Consider the following 15,191-nt stretch of genomic DNA (forward strand, 5'->3'; position numbering starts at 1 on the left):
AGACCGCACGGTCTGAAAGGGAATGTATTTTTTACATCTGTTATGGGCGTTCTTGTTGTCAGATAATCTTCGGTTTTTTTTTTGGAAAAAAGTAAGTGCGGTACCCAGTGATGGAATGCCTAACTTTTAACTACTAATAAATTATAAATAAACGTTGAAATACAAGAAAAGTAAGTTTTTTTTTTTCCTAATTGAAAAAGGTGCCGGCACGCCATACCGGTGCGTACCGTCACCCAAAAAAAAAAGCACTGTATGTATGAATTAAGTAATACTTGTTGGTTTGGCCTGGCAGTCAACGTGTAGACCCACGACAGTTGGAAGAAATTCGACAGTTCTAATTTGCAAAAGTCGAGTAAAATCCCATGAGCGGAGACGCATTGAAATGTCTTAAATAATTGATGTCAATGTTGTTGTAGACACCTCTTGGTCTAGATTCTAAACGGTTCTAATGAGACTATGTAACGAAGTTTCTTAATTTAATTATTTTAAATGAATCCTTCAAAGATTTTCTTCCTCTTCTCAGTCAACATTGTATTGTTTCAAAACATTTTTCTGTTCACAGTTACACAATAATAGCATTAATATTAAAACATTGTTTGTTTGTATGCATTGCTCTAGAAAGGCCAATCTAAAACTCTGGACAGACTGTGCGATGAGATCAAAGAAGATTACATTCTTAACACAAAAAAGTCTATTTGTAAGTTGATTTTTTTTCATTTCCAATTTTAAAAAATCTTGAAAGCGTGTAACCTACTTTGAATAGAAAGTACGTGACATTTTTTGTTTCTAAGCATAGGGCCTACTTTATTGTGCGTTTCATTTGAAACAAAGTGAATTGGAAAAGGACTCAGATTTCATTTCTACCAAGAGGCGTACTTAGCAATGTGCGGGTGATGCGTTTTGTGCGGAGCATAAAGTAATAATTAAAGGCCTTAAACTTTACCACAGTATATATTAACCTTTTGAGCCTGAGATCCCGAAGTATCAGTCTGCGAGTAAATAGACCATGCCCTGTCAGCCCGATTACTCGGTCTCGAGGGCCCTACCATGGGAAGTCCGTAATTAACAATTCTGGCACTATGTGGGCATCACAAAGGAGGTGACAAAGAATCCGAATGACAAAATCAAGGTGATTTCTTAGCGATAATGATATTACTAAGTACGATCTAGTCCTTAGCGAACATATACTTAGAACCCAGGCTGACAACAGACCGACTATATGCAGGCTTTTATATCACAACAAATACAAAACGAATATATCGTATTTTTTGGGTGATCAAGTTAGAATGCAAATTATTAAGTGTTCAAAACTTGATATCAACTCTTGATGGATAGACCTCTAGGATGATTTCACTGCTGCTATTTAACTAATACTAAGGTTCAATGGTAATATCAAAGATGACCATGAATTAAAGAACACAATAATCAAGAAAAAATGTTGGTGTATATAGTTTATTATATATATTTATTATTGATTTATTTGCTTATTATAATGACAGTATAATATGACAAAAAAATAATTATAAAGTTTACTTAACTAATGGGATTCCAGAACTAGAATATAATAATCACAGAGACATTAATAGGCTTCGATGGACACATTCCAGAACTAGAATATAGTAATCACAGAGACATTAATAGGCTTCGATGGACACATTCCATAACTAGAATATAGTAATCACAGAGACATTAATAGGCTTCGATGGACACATTCCATAACTAGAATATAGTAATCACAGAGACATTAATAGGCTTCGATGGACACATTCCATAACTAGAATATAGTAATCACAGAGACATTAATAGGCTTCGATGGACACATTCCATAACTAGAATATAGCAATCACAGAGACATTAATAGGCTTCGATGGACACATTCCAGAACTAGAATATAGTAATCACAGAGACATTAATGGGCTTCGATGGACACATTCCAATTCAGGATTAAAGTATGTGGAGGCCGGTATACTTCTTCGAAATAGTAAAACTCCACTTTATAACACTTATTAATAATCATACTAATATCTAATAGCAAGCCATATTTTAGAAGAAAGAAATATAGTATTTATAAATTGTATCGAATTTTCCTAATTAAGAAAAAGGTAAAATTATTTAATATGCAATTTTAGTACAAAAATATTTTGTATGTTTCTGAGTTTGTGGAGAATAAGTCCATGGGTGACCCACTGCCGTAGATTCGAAAATGCATGTATATATTGCGAGCAGACTATAATTGAACACTTCTTAACAACGACATTGTTTTCATTCGTATAATGACTTCTTTTGTCTCTAAACACAATGGATAGGCACCAAGCCTCATGCGCCTTAATGAATCACTAGTTTTAATTTCTTCTTGAGTCCGATTACAACCTGCATGTGGGTGGCCCTCTTTCAAGGCTATCTAATAGGGTAGCTTTCTTTCTCATTCTCTTGGCTATGACCAGTTCATTCATATTGCTCTCGGCTAGGTTCATACCAGCAGGCACATTCTGTCTTCAGTTTGTCCGATCTAGCGTGAGTTCTAACCACATGCTTTCTTTGATGCCTGTAGTCCTCCTGAGATGAACTCCTATTGAAAAAACAGAGCAGGAAGGACTCAATCCTCCAGTAGTGCTCTGGCAAGAAACTTGGCCGTTCGGAAATAGTTTCCTGCAGGGCAGGAGTTGGGTGGCGCACGTTTTTTGACATTCCCAGTTTTGGAACTACCATTTGTCGCGGCGAATTCCTCCACTAGCACACCAGGGAACGGGCAAGTTAGAGCCTAGCTCGTGGACGCCAACCAGTCCGCCCAAAACAGCCCGCTAAAGCCGCCCCAGTCAGTCCAGTCTTTGCCCACGAATCAGCCGGGTCCCAGGAGAACCCGACCAACCATCGAGTTGGTGTCCAGCGCTGTCCGCTTTTCAGAGAACCCGTGAGTCTCCTACCAACCGTTGCCCCGGGGCCCCACGGGAGGGGGGGGGCTAGACATAACCCCTTTGTTTGCACTTTTACACTTGCCGGCTGCTCATTCATCAACGGCAAGCAACCAGTACCCTTGGCCAGCCCTCTAAAGAGCGGAGTGTTCACACGGCGACCACGATGAGGTGGTACTGGAACGCCGAGCCTGTAGTCCTCAGATCTGGCTTGCAGACATCTCTGTAGATTAGCCTTGGGAATATCTTGGGTCTGACTCCCTCATCAAGCTCAGCATTGAGGATGACCTAAGGAATTCTTCCATTTTGGCATGTGGGTGACATGTCCAAGCCAACGTAGTCTTCTTTGTGTGAAAAGAACATAAATGCTGTGTGTATGGCCAGTTTCAAAACGTTATTTTTGGAAACAAGATCCCTCTAGAGGAGATACACACACACTGCTAAGCATTATTGGAAAGGCAAAAGTAGACCAACCACTAAAATGGCTGCAGATCGAATCAGAACGAAGTTAGGGCCTGTAGATCTATAACAGATTTGATTTTCTCCTTGCTGTAGCTACAAGAGAAGAGCAGAGAAGAAAAATAAAAGTTCCTTTGTAAAAGCTTTTATCGACTTGTTAGCAATAGTGATCTGTTTACAGTAAAGGAGAAAAATAGCTGTTCAAAAAAGCTACGGAAATAAGTGTCAGGTTTCCATGAAAACATACAGGGCACGTAGGCCTACAACTCCGCCTCCAGGCCAGTCTTTATCAAAGCAAGGGTGTGTTCTGGCCCCAAGACTATTCGACATCTTCTTTTCGGTTGTAATCGCCAGCGCCTTTAAATCATTTGGAAGATGTAGCCTAGGCCTAGTACTTATCCTCAGCAAAATCGATGGAAGCCTTTTTCACCTGGCTCAACTTAAAGCCAAAACGAAAACTGTAATTTCCTGAAGATGCGGCACTCACCTCCCATTATCAAGAAGGATTACAAAAGCATGTAAATGCTTTGGTAGCTGCATGGAAAGCCTTTCAATGGTTGTCAGTCGTAAGATTTAAGGTATTGTTGGTAAAAAAAAAAAAATTGCGTAAAAAAATAGTTCGAAAAAAAGTAAAAGTTGATTAGCCGTTTAAATTTTGAGATTTTAAAATCTCTATTGTGCAGGTCCCCCCCCTCCTTTTTTTTTTTTTGTGGAGGTCCCCTGAGCTGCCCTACTCTAAATCCGGCCCTTACTGTGTCTCACTTTTGTTTCTCTCTCTTGTATCTGCACAAATCCTAGTCACCGTCTGAGCAGTAGCCTACTGATGATAAATTTACTTGTGTAGCATGCAATGGTTACAACGTAGGTATAGGCCCATATTCTTTAGATCTACCGTCTCTGACCGTCACCTAAATTATAATTCAACATTACACTAACAGTCAGGTATTTAAACTACACACTTACATATATCTAACTTCCTAATGTGTATAATTTAAAAGAATAGATGAATAATTTATATAAAATAATATCGTCTAACCACGTGCCCTTAAGGGTGTGTAGATCTACTAATAATAAGCCTACTAATTTAATAGCCTAGCTGTCTTTAACCGACTTTTAAAATCGGTTCGGTGCAACACCAGGTCGTGTTTATGTCGTCTCCCCCTTAGCTCGAACTGTTTCGTCTTTATAGTTACGAAAGAAAACTGATTCTCTAATTATCTTTTTATCACCCAGACTCTGCTATCACACTTTTCCCAAGATAAATCTAAAGCTCTGCTAAATATGCATGTCCTACAGGAATCCTTATGCCATTAATTGTGAAATTGGCCAAACATATCAGAATTTATCTTCCACAATACACCTAATGACCTAACTCAAACATAATTTTTAAGTTACGTTGTCATGACTTGCTACAAGTAAAATGTTCAAGTATCTCCAAGAGACCTACTACAACAGTAGGCCTACAACGACACTGGAATCACTGCAGTGATTTTGGAGAAATAGATTCTGATATTTAGGCCTACATAGAATAAATCTAGAGTACCACAAACGAGGAAATCCGAAACAGGAAGAAAACAATGTAGATTTAGTTGTATTATTTATAATAAACTATTAGATCTATCTTGATCTAGTATTCTAGTCTAGTTGCTATAAAAATAAATGATTAAAAGACTAGATCATGATTTTGACATGATCTAGATCTATCTAATGAAAGATGAAACAAACATTTTACATTTTTATCTATTCAAGGCTAAAAGAAAATGTATGCCTTTATTTTTTGTATACATGTGTAGGCCTAGTTCTTATTATCATCAATGTAGGCCTACTACTACTTTTGTTTCTTCTTATAGTGGACTTTGTGCTACGAGATCCAAGGAAACAAATTATTGATGTTAAAGAAATGAGTAAAGAAATGAAAGAACTCGATGTTGTACCACAGCCTTGGCGACTGTCATTGTTGACTAACAAGGACAAATTACAGAAAACTCTGTGTTTAGTCAACCCATGTATAAGACAAGCTGTAGAAATTTGGTTTTCTGATTTTGTGTAAGTGTTATTGTGCTTGTTTTGAGGCAGTACTCTTAAATTATTATTACTGTAAATAAAACTTATGATTCCTGTTTTGTTGAATTAACTAAATGTTAGCCAGTCCTTTTGGAAAAGCTCTAACAAATGTAAATTAGAAATCCTGTTATAAAAATGAAAGTGCAAAGTGCAAGTAAATATATTTGACTGATTTTTGTGTCTAACACACCAAACATTCTTCATATTTACTCTCTTCTTCAAGAATTTGTTATAGGTGGTTGTACTTGGATCCCTTTTTAAAAAAGTATCTTAAGGGATTCAAGATTCAATTCAGTGTAAGTCAGCTTCTTTAATAATTCATTTACCTTGCCTCCACAACTCTTTTCCACTTCATTTCAGAGATCTACGATTTATCAATCGAAAAGAATTTAAGAAGAGAACAGAATCAATTGAGCTTACAGCTTTTGAAGAAGAGTGTCTGCAAAATATTAGCTCGATGAAAGAAAAATTAACAAAAAGGTACATGCAATATTTTTTTTTATTCAAGTAAAAAAAGTACGATGAATATTTTTCGCTTGTAATAAAATGTTTTTATTAAGTATTTTTTAAATGAATGCAATGTAATATAAAATTTCTCTCTGAATTCGTTGATCAACTCAGTTGGCTTCTGAAACTCCACAATATGCTACAAATGGAAAAAAATAGACGCTATGCCCCAGATATTCAGGTGCTAGAGAAAATGACTTCCCTATTTCAGACACTTAAAACAGTCATGACCTTGAACTTGCAAGAGATGGTAAAAGATTCCTTAATAGATTACATGGAAATGTTTAAACCACCAGAGGTTAGGGTTTTCTTTATTTAAATTATTTATGTTTAAACTAACAGATTCTTGTATTTTCTTTATCTTGCTGTTTAAACCACCAGTGGCTATCATTTTCTAAATTTAGATTTTTTATGTTTAAACCACCAGAGGCAAGTGTTTTTTTAATTTGGTAAAAAAAACAACCTAAAAAAACTACAGAATAAAAACCATGAAGAGTTATTTTTTTTTTCCATGCAGCCAACATAAGAATGACATTATTTTGTAAATATATATAGTGGCACATGAAAAAGAAGTGGCCTTCCTCTAGAGTTCTCGAGATGGTATGATGTACTGTTATTTTTCAGCATAGAGTAAAAGAAAGTAACAATCATAATGGTGGTATTGAACCTGAAAAGTGGCTTTATCAAATAATGTGTACCATATTGTAATTATGATAAGGTCTAGTTTAAATTGATTGTTAGATTAAAACAAAATGAGGTATTTGCATTCAAAAATTGTCTTTTTTCTGCAGAGTAATTTCTGTAAACTATTAAAAGCATTTATTTTTCTACTTAGCAGTTCTAAAGCTTAGAAGTAGTAGTAAATTTTTTTTCTCATTCAATGCTATTCTTTTATACAAAAAGTTGAGTCATTAGTATTTGCTAAGAATTGTTATAATCTAATTCAAATGATATTTAGATTCTTAAACATTTTATTTTCTCTAATTGAAAAAAAAGTGTGTTTTAATACTTTTACAAGTTGTTTGTTATTGATTCAAATTTAATTGATTATAAGATAATTTAAACTTTTAAAATGAAAATGACACTACTTATATTATTAAAATGAGGTTAATGAAAATCATTTACTGGCAAAAAAAGGTCAGTTGTTAGCTTGATTCAGTTCTTTGTTGGAGTTCATTTTGTTTCACCTTAATTTCTTGATTCTCATCACTCAATAACAATTTGACTCTAGTTGCATGTCCTGTTTATTAAGCATTTTTATCAGTACTAAAGCTTCAAACTTCACTTTTTTTTAAATGTTGCTGTAGTGTATATATGATTGAAGTGTGTAGTGTAATAATTTGACATTGTCCACAGACAAGTACAGATGTTCTAGAGCATTGTGGTTTTGTTGTGAACCTGTGTTTAAATGAGGCTGGTACAGCCATTGATTTTGATCCTAGCTTTGAAACGATGGAATCTATATTCTTAAATGTTTTTGATGAGATTATCAAAACATCTCTATCTATACCAAGACTGGAACGGCGCATGTTTCCTGACCAACAGGTAGAGGAGGAATCATTTTTTTTATTGCATTTAATTTCATGAGTCATATCTAGTTTTGTTAGAAATCACAAAATTGTTAGCTTTTTTATTTTAAATAACCAAAAGACAAGTTGGCCAATTTTTTTTTTAAATTTTTCAAAAGAAACAAATTAATCCACCAACATGCTTTTCATTTTTATCTTGAAAACTTTTCATAAAATGAATATAAAAATTGCCTTAACCTGATTTTAATAAATAGTAAAGATAATGGTAGAGACACTTTGAGAGACAGCATTTAGCATACAAATAAATATATATATTTAAAGTATTTGAATAATTGAAAATGTCTTGAAAGTTCATTGGCGAACAAAAAAAACCCCAGAAGTTTTATGCCCACTTTCTCTCTTTCAGTTTGAACCAAAGTATTTGATGCCAGTCACTCCTGAAGATTTTGTAGACACTTTAAAGGAAAATGTTCTAAGTGTTCTTAGAAAAGAGTTTCAGCCCTTGGAGAATTATCTAGAAGTGTTTTCCAAATTTGAATTTCTCATTAATAATAAGGTACTTAATTTAAAAAGGTAGTTTTTAAAGATCATTCAACAAGAAATATTTTAAATGTGAAGGCCCATGTAAGTTGTAAAATTTTCAAACCAATTAGTATTTTATCTTTTTTTTTTGTTCTCTTTTTTTAAATCCTTTACCCAATATTAACTCAGTAATCTTATTTATTTAAGATCCATTAATTTTAGTAATTGGTAAAAAAGAATAAAACAATACTTTAGTTTAAATTTTTTTTTAATCTTATGAAGTATTTGCTGTTGGCTAATGTTGGTACCAACATTTAAACAATATTATAACTAATATGATTAATCTTTTTTTTTGATAGTGCAGTCTTTCACCCTTCTATAGTTTGCTCAGTATGCTGTGTGTGTGGTGTGTGAAGCAGTATCTGGGAAAAGGTTTAGAAGTGCAGTGGACAGTCCACGTTACACTTGTTTTTCTAACTTTTGAATATTTTAGTGTTTGCGTGGCAAAGAAGTATTATATTTAATTTAATTATTTTTATTTTATTTCTTGTTAAAGGCTAAGTATGACTTAGAGATATTTCTCTCAGAACCTCATCCGTTTGAACAACTTGTTGAGAAATTTTACTACTTCCAGAATTTAGCTGACCAGGTTATCACAGATTTATCCAGAGTAAGTTTATACTTAGGCATTTTGTATTTTCATGAATCCACTTAGGTCCAGGGTCACTTATCTACATGGCACACTAGACATGTACCTCTAGGTGGAAGGCAGTCACTGTAGCAACAAAAGAAAGAAAAAAAAAAAATATATATATATATTAGGAGAAGGCGTCGTGGCTGAGTGGTAAAGTTCTTGGTTTCTGAACTAGGAGTAGCAGGTTCAAATTCAGGTGAAGACTCGGATTTTCAATTTTGTGATCTTTAGGGTATACTATGTCCACCCAGCTCTAATGGGTACCCGATAAACTGCTTGGCTTCTGAACCAGGGGTCCGGGTTTGAATTCTGGTGATTTTCAATGTTGGTATCTTTAGGGTACCTCTGAGTCCACCCAGCTCTAATGGGTACCTGACATTAGTTGGGGAAAGTAAAGGATGTTGGTCATTGTGCTGGCCACATGCACACCCTTTAACCGTGGGCCACAGAAACAGATGACCTTTACATCATCTTCCCAAGATCGCAAGGTCTTAAAGGGGAACTTCTTTTACTATATGTATTAGGAAAAAAAATCTCTTCAATCTGTGAATCATTAAAATGAAGTAGCAAAATTGATGCAACACACTTGTAGGTCTCCATTCTACTGACTATGGGAAAAAAAAATGTCTATATTTTTTTTTTAATTTTATTTTTAAAATTTGAAAGGGAAAAAGAAATGAGTACAAATGTGATAACATGTGCTATCAACTCTTTGTGTATCAGGTGGAACATTTATTTATATGTCAGTGTTGCTTAGTTGTATTAAAAGTATGTTATTAGTTGTCGTACCTTTGTAAAAAGAGGAAAAAAAAAATTGTCAATGGATAAAATGTATTAAGCTTATATGTCTGAATAATAAATATATAAATAAACTAAAAGTTTTAACATTCCATGGTAAAAGAAAATTTAAATTGGCCACTGATCCGGTGTGTCTAATTTTTCTACACTTGCATCTGTCTATCAGCTTTAGGGATTCATTACTTTTCTAATTGTTCATCTAATTTTCAATAGCTGTTTGAAATGCTAGAAATATCTAAAAATTCAATGAACTACCCCTGGGGTAGCACAAGGCTAAAGGCTAGGGAAGGCTAATGATGTTCTAATGGTTAGCTGACATTTCCTTATGAATCCTAGAGGTATGGAGGAAGATAGAGGATGGTAGATGGCAGGGTTTGAACTCAAGGCCATCATAACAGTCCAAAGTACATATCATGCTTAAGTATAGAACTTGAACAAGAGTAAAAAGATCCTGTTAGGTTTATTTTGAGATATATTTTATTTGAATGTTTCAGTCTGAAATAGTTGGCATGTTTAATGTGAATAGTGAAAAAGTGATTGAGACTCTGCATGAAAGAACTACCAGTATTTGTGAGGTCTTAGTTGAGCAAATATTAGAAGATCATCTGGAGAGTAATAAAGTGTAAGTTGACTCATAAGAATATTATATTGTCATATTAGAACCATACCTTATATTATTATTATTAATCTTGCTGTTTAATAGTGCAGTCTTTCCCTCTCCTATAGCTTGCTGTGGTCCAATCTCTTCAATCAACTTGTGGATGTTGGGGGAGGGAGTCTCTGTGATCCCTGTAAAGGCAAATAGCTTGTGTCCAATCTGGAATAAAAATTTAAGTCTATATAGGGACTTAAACATATCCCACCTTATATGTGTAATAAAGACCATACATTATTCATGTAAAAAAGTATTGAAAGGCTTAGAAAGTGCTTAGAAAGATTATATCTGTATGGCCTCCTTCATTCAAGAAGCAACTTTGGATCAATGCCTGGGCATTAGCTATGGTTGGAACCATGTTGCCCATTTATCAGTTCCCTCCTCTCCTTGCAGCTGATGTATCCAAAGAAATGGCAAATGCTGATACATTTCAGGGTCAGCGGCATCACAGGCTCTTCCAGGGTATAGCAGTGTGTGCTGCAAACTGCATTAGGGTTGCTGGCTCCTAATGTTTCCTTAGGGTTGACTCCCAAAATCTTACTCATGTTTGGGAATGCTGCTAGGCAGCAGAAGTTTGAATTCAGAGTTTTCCTTCTCCTAGGTGGATAGTCAACCATGGCTAGTGAACCTCTCCTGCTCTAATTTGTATACAATATACATGTATGTGTAAATTATTGTATCTGTTATTAAAATATATATATATATATATATATATATAAATTAATAGTTCCTTCTTAGAGTAAAAAAGAATTATTTTAAAATCAAAAAGAGTTTTTTAAATTATAAACACATATACTATTAAAAAAACAACATAGGACCATGTATTTTATAAGGAAAAACATTACTTTGAGCATAAGCTATTTAAATGTGCAAAATAATTTTTCTCAGAATACAAAGATAGTTATAGCTCATTATGCTGACTATTGAATCATTGTTTATTCTCTAATTTTCATGTTTAAAATTTACATTTTAAAAAATATTGAAAGTTTTACATATATATTTATAGCTATATAAATATACTTATTTAATTGTATAGGCCTACTGGTAGGCCTACTAAAATGTTTCAAATATTTGTAATAACTCTATAAAAATGATTACATTTCATCCCATTAAAGAATTCTTTTTTGAAAATGATAACAGGCTTTGTGCACGCTATAATGAAATGAGTCAAACAGCACTTTCAATTCCAGCCAACACAAAAGACTACTTAGCATTAGATGCATACATGAAAAAAGTGCAGCAAGAACTGCTGGCAGAATTTTATAAAGAGTTGTTAATGTCTAATAAAAGGTAAGCAGATATTCAAGCTCTCCTTTTCAATGCTTTCATGTTTCAAGTTCTCTTCCCTGGCTGTTCTTTACAGTTGGAAACATTGTATGACTATTGCTACTAGAGCAATTATCTGAATTGTGTAATAGATAGCTTTATTTAAGTGAATAGGAAGTGAAGATAGTTAAATACATTAACAATGGAAAAATAAATGTATTCAAAACTTTTAAAAAGTAGATAGATTAATAATGGAATAGTTTCCAGAGCTAGTAGCATACTTGATTGTCTCATTAACTTCTTTTCAGTTCTTCACATTTAGGTTGAACTTTTATATATTTGTATTTTCAATTGTTACAGTTTCTGAATTTTTTGATTGGTTATGCCTTTTTTTTTAAATATTTTTTTGGACAATATAAATTTTTTTTTTTTTTTTAAATTGTTAGCAATAAGTTAATAACATTTTTGTTTGACACCTTTAGCTTAATTAATTATCAATTTTTCTAATAATAGCAGGGCTTATAGTGTACCATTTCTTTTAATTTTTCCAACATTATTCATTTCTATCAATATAGAAAAAAAATTACTGGACCAGAATTATAAATATTTAACTTGATTTATGCAATATATGAAAGTATGTTTTTTTTACTAGAGATTAATCCTTTCAGATTGTTGATTTAAAAAAAAACACTTTGTTTACCAGTGACTTTGATTTGTTGACAGACTCATGTTTTTAACAGAATATAGTAATTTCAATCCACAAACACTGCGTCTGAATGGTGAACCTTTTCAATGGTATCAGAAAACAGATCATATTCTAGAAGAGAATGCACTCATAATGACAGAGAAGCTCAAAGAATTACATGAAGAGTTAAAGGTACTTGCTAGTTTTATATTATATTGTATATATGCAAGTATTGACATTTTGTTTTACTTTAACACTTTTGGGGGAAAAAGTATTGAGTGTGTACTGAAAAAGTTAATAAATTAAAGTTTGTTTTTTCCAGATTAGTAAGTTGATGTTTTTATCTGAACTCGAAGACTATTCAAAACAAGTTGAAGAATTGGATTTGCTTACAGATGTGACACAAGTGGAAAATTACAATAAAATAACTATAGCATTGCAAGACAAGCTGATTGAAGCTGCTGATAAGGTTAGAATTGATTTATGTACTCCTGCCTTTCATTCTGTCAGGTTTGTTTTCTATTCTTAACCTGCAATCACAAATTTCATTTACTTGGTCAGTAGTTTAGTTTATTTGCAAGCTAAGAAGAGCTGTGTCTTATGCTGAAACTAAAAATCAAAATTATATACCTTAAGAAAAAAGCTTATCAACACTTTATTGTGTACACCAGATATTCTATAAAACTATTTATACAACTAGCTATTTATACAACTAGCTTTTTATACATTTTTCTGCCATAGAGAAAGTCCCAAATACATTAATATCTTCCTATGACATAGAGCATTCATATGACCAAAAATATGACAATACTGTGTTAAAGCATAATCAGCACATTTCTTTCAAATTGAAATCAAGATGTTTGGTTCAATTAACAAATAAGTATAGATCAGAATTAATGGAATTTCTATATATTTAACTTTTTTTTTTCTTTCTTTTTTCTTTCTTGTTTAGATTGCTCTTTTTAATGAGGAGGAAGAAGCATTTGGTTTTGAGACTTCCCAATATCCTCAGCGTCTTGCGGCTATCAATAAACTAAAACCATACGCTAGTCTTTTCAAGGAATGTGCTCAATTTAATGAAAACTACAGGTCAAAAACAATCATCTGTCTACATTCAGATTGTTATGAGCTCATCTTTCTTTTAATGTGGACATTTCTTCTATTTAAGTCACTCTAATTTGTATAATTTAGATTTTCTTGCTTTTTATGTTAACAATGTCCATCATATGTGATTCTATTTTATAATTATGATTAAGTCTAAAATTAAAACTTTGCATCTCTCTCTCCATATATATATAACCCTAAAAAAACATATATATATATTATTTTTCAGGAAATGGATGCATGGTCCCATGGTGGATGTTTTGCCAGAGGAAGTGGATGCTAGTGTTGGATCTTCCTACAGAGCAATATTTAAACTAGAAAAGCAATTTAACAAGAAACCTCGAGCTGAGGCCATTGCTGTTCATGTAACTTCCATTTCTTTACAGGCTTCATCATTTTAATCAGCTAGTTAGAGATCTGAGGTTCTCAAATTTAAATCCTCCTAAAGAATGCAATTCAATTACAATAAAAAACAGAAGTGAAGAAACTTTTCTTGAATCTTCCTTCATAAAAATTTGCCTAGGAATGCAATATACAAATTATAGTCACTATCATTGTTTTTTCAGTTCAATGCAATATGCCCTTTGAAATTGATACAATAGCATGGAGAAAAGTACTATATATATTATAGTCAATTTCATTGGTTTGTTTTTTATAGCACTCTCCCTGACTCAAGTACACCAGTTAAAAGAATATAAAAATACATGATGTTTTGCAGCACTAAAAAATTCTTAAATATTTGATATAAATATTCATTTTTATACTCACATCCTTTTTTATTCTCTTTTAATCTTTAGTTTAAAGAGAAAGTGGATGCCTTCAAACAACATATCCCGCTTATTAATGTTCTCTTTAATCCTGGACTCAGAACACGTCATTGGGATCAAATCTCTGAGATCTCTGGGTGAGTAACCTTACCTTCTGATTTCATTGAACTTAGTGTTGACATGTATCTGAAATCGTTGAAGATGTCACAGTTTTGTTATAGGCTACAGGGTAGAATTTTTTAAACAGTAACTATTCTTTCATTGAACAGGAAGAAAATTTACCCTACAGAGAGTACCAACTTGACCTACTTTTTGGAACTGGATCTGAAAAAACACCTGAACATGTTTGAGCTGGTCAATGAAGCAGCTACCAAAGAGTTCTCTTTAGAAAAAGCTTTGAAAGGAATGATGGAAGCTTGGGCACCTGTGAGTGACACACTAGCTAATTAGAGTTATTTGTGCTTCCTGCTATATGATAAGTGGTGTCATCACTTTTACTTTAACTTTAAAGATGCCTGACCACAAGTGATTGACACATTAGCTTAAAACTGATCTTTTTTTATGTCTTTCTAAGGGAGATTATTAATGTAGTTATTGACATGCAATCTTCTCTTCTTAAAAAATCACCATTAATTCTACAATTAATATGTTATTGCCCAAATGTAATTAGATTTGTGGCTAGCCTAATGGAGGAGTAGACAGCTCTGATTTTATAAAATGGTGTGATTGCAAACAATTATTATCTAAATGAGAAGTTAAAAAAACATGATACAATACATACATTTTTTTTTAGCCATTAGTAGAATTAATGACTTTACTTACTTTGTGGCACATAACTTCCACTCTTACAGAACTCACTCAGAAATATCACCCTGTCCCATAGATCTAGTTGTTGGACTTTTAGGGCACCAAGACTGTGATTCAAACCAGTCACCTCTTTTCCTCCTTGTATTTGTTGATTCAAACCAGTTACCTCTTTTCCTCCTTGTATTTGCTGATTCAAACCAGTTACCTCTTTTCCTCCTTGTATTTGCTGATTCAAACCAGTTACCTCTTTTCCTCCTTGTATTTGCTGATTCAAACCAGTTACCTCTTTTCCTCCTTGTATTTGCTGATTCAAACCAGTTACCTCTTTTCCTCCTTGTATTTGTTGATTCAAACCAGTCACTTCTTTTCCTCCTTGTATTTGCTGATTCAAACCAGTTACCTCTTTTCCTCCTTGTATTTGC

General features: G+C 33.2%; 1 protein-coding gene across 4 annotated transcripts in view; it reads left to right on the forward strand.

Moving 5' to 3' along the window:
- Window positions 1-15,191, forward strand: part of LOC106068923 (dynein axonemal heavy chain 7-like) — a 70,131-nt gene that overhangs the window by 7,007 nt on the left and 47,933 nt on the right. For 2 of the 4 annotated variants that reach the window (XM_056028420.1, XM_013228421.2), the window contains exons 6-20: window positions 619-697; window positions 5,222-5,417; window positions 5,796-5,915; window positions 6,057-6,240; window positions 7,299-7,487; window positions 7,878-8,027; window positions 8,550-8,663; window positions 9,980-10,107; window positions 11,281-11,430; window positions 12,130-12,283; window positions 12,414-12,560; window positions 13,044-13,180; window positions 13,425-13,560; window positions 13,993-14,099; window positions 14,232-14,388. In XM_056028420.1, coding sequence (XP_055884395.1) covers window positions 619-697; window positions 5,222-5,417; window positions 5,796-5,915; window positions 6,057-6,240; window positions 7,299-7,487; window positions 7,878-8,027; window positions 8,550-8,663; window positions 9,980-10,107; window positions 11,281-11,430; window positions 12,130-12,283; window positions 12,414-12,560; window positions 13,044-13,180; window positions 13,425-13,560; window positions 13,993-14,099; window positions 14,232-14,388 — 2,148 coding nt within the window. Of the gene's footprint in view, window positions 1-618; window positions 698-4,676; window positions 4,951-4,973; window positions 5,134-5,221; window positions 5,418-5,795; window positions 5,916-6,056; window positions 6,241-7,298; window positions 7,488-7,877; window positions 8,028-8,549; window positions 8,664-9,979; window positions 10,108-11,280; window positions 11,431-12,129; window positions 12,284-12,413; window positions 12,561-13,043; window positions 13,181-13,424; window positions 13,561-13,992; window positions 14,100-14,231; window positions 14,389-15,191 lie in introns of those variants that run through there. The other 2 variants (XM_056028422.1, XM_056028421.1) reach the window with 2 other exon arrangements.

This window comes from Biomphalaria glabrata, chromosome 5 (genome assembly GCF_947242115.1).
Source record: "Biomphalaria glabrata chromosome 5, xgBioGlab47.1, whole genome shotgun sequence".
Classification (NCBI taxonomy): Eukaryota; Metazoa; Mollusca; class Gastropoda; family Planorbidae; genus Biomphalaria; species Biomphalaria glabrata.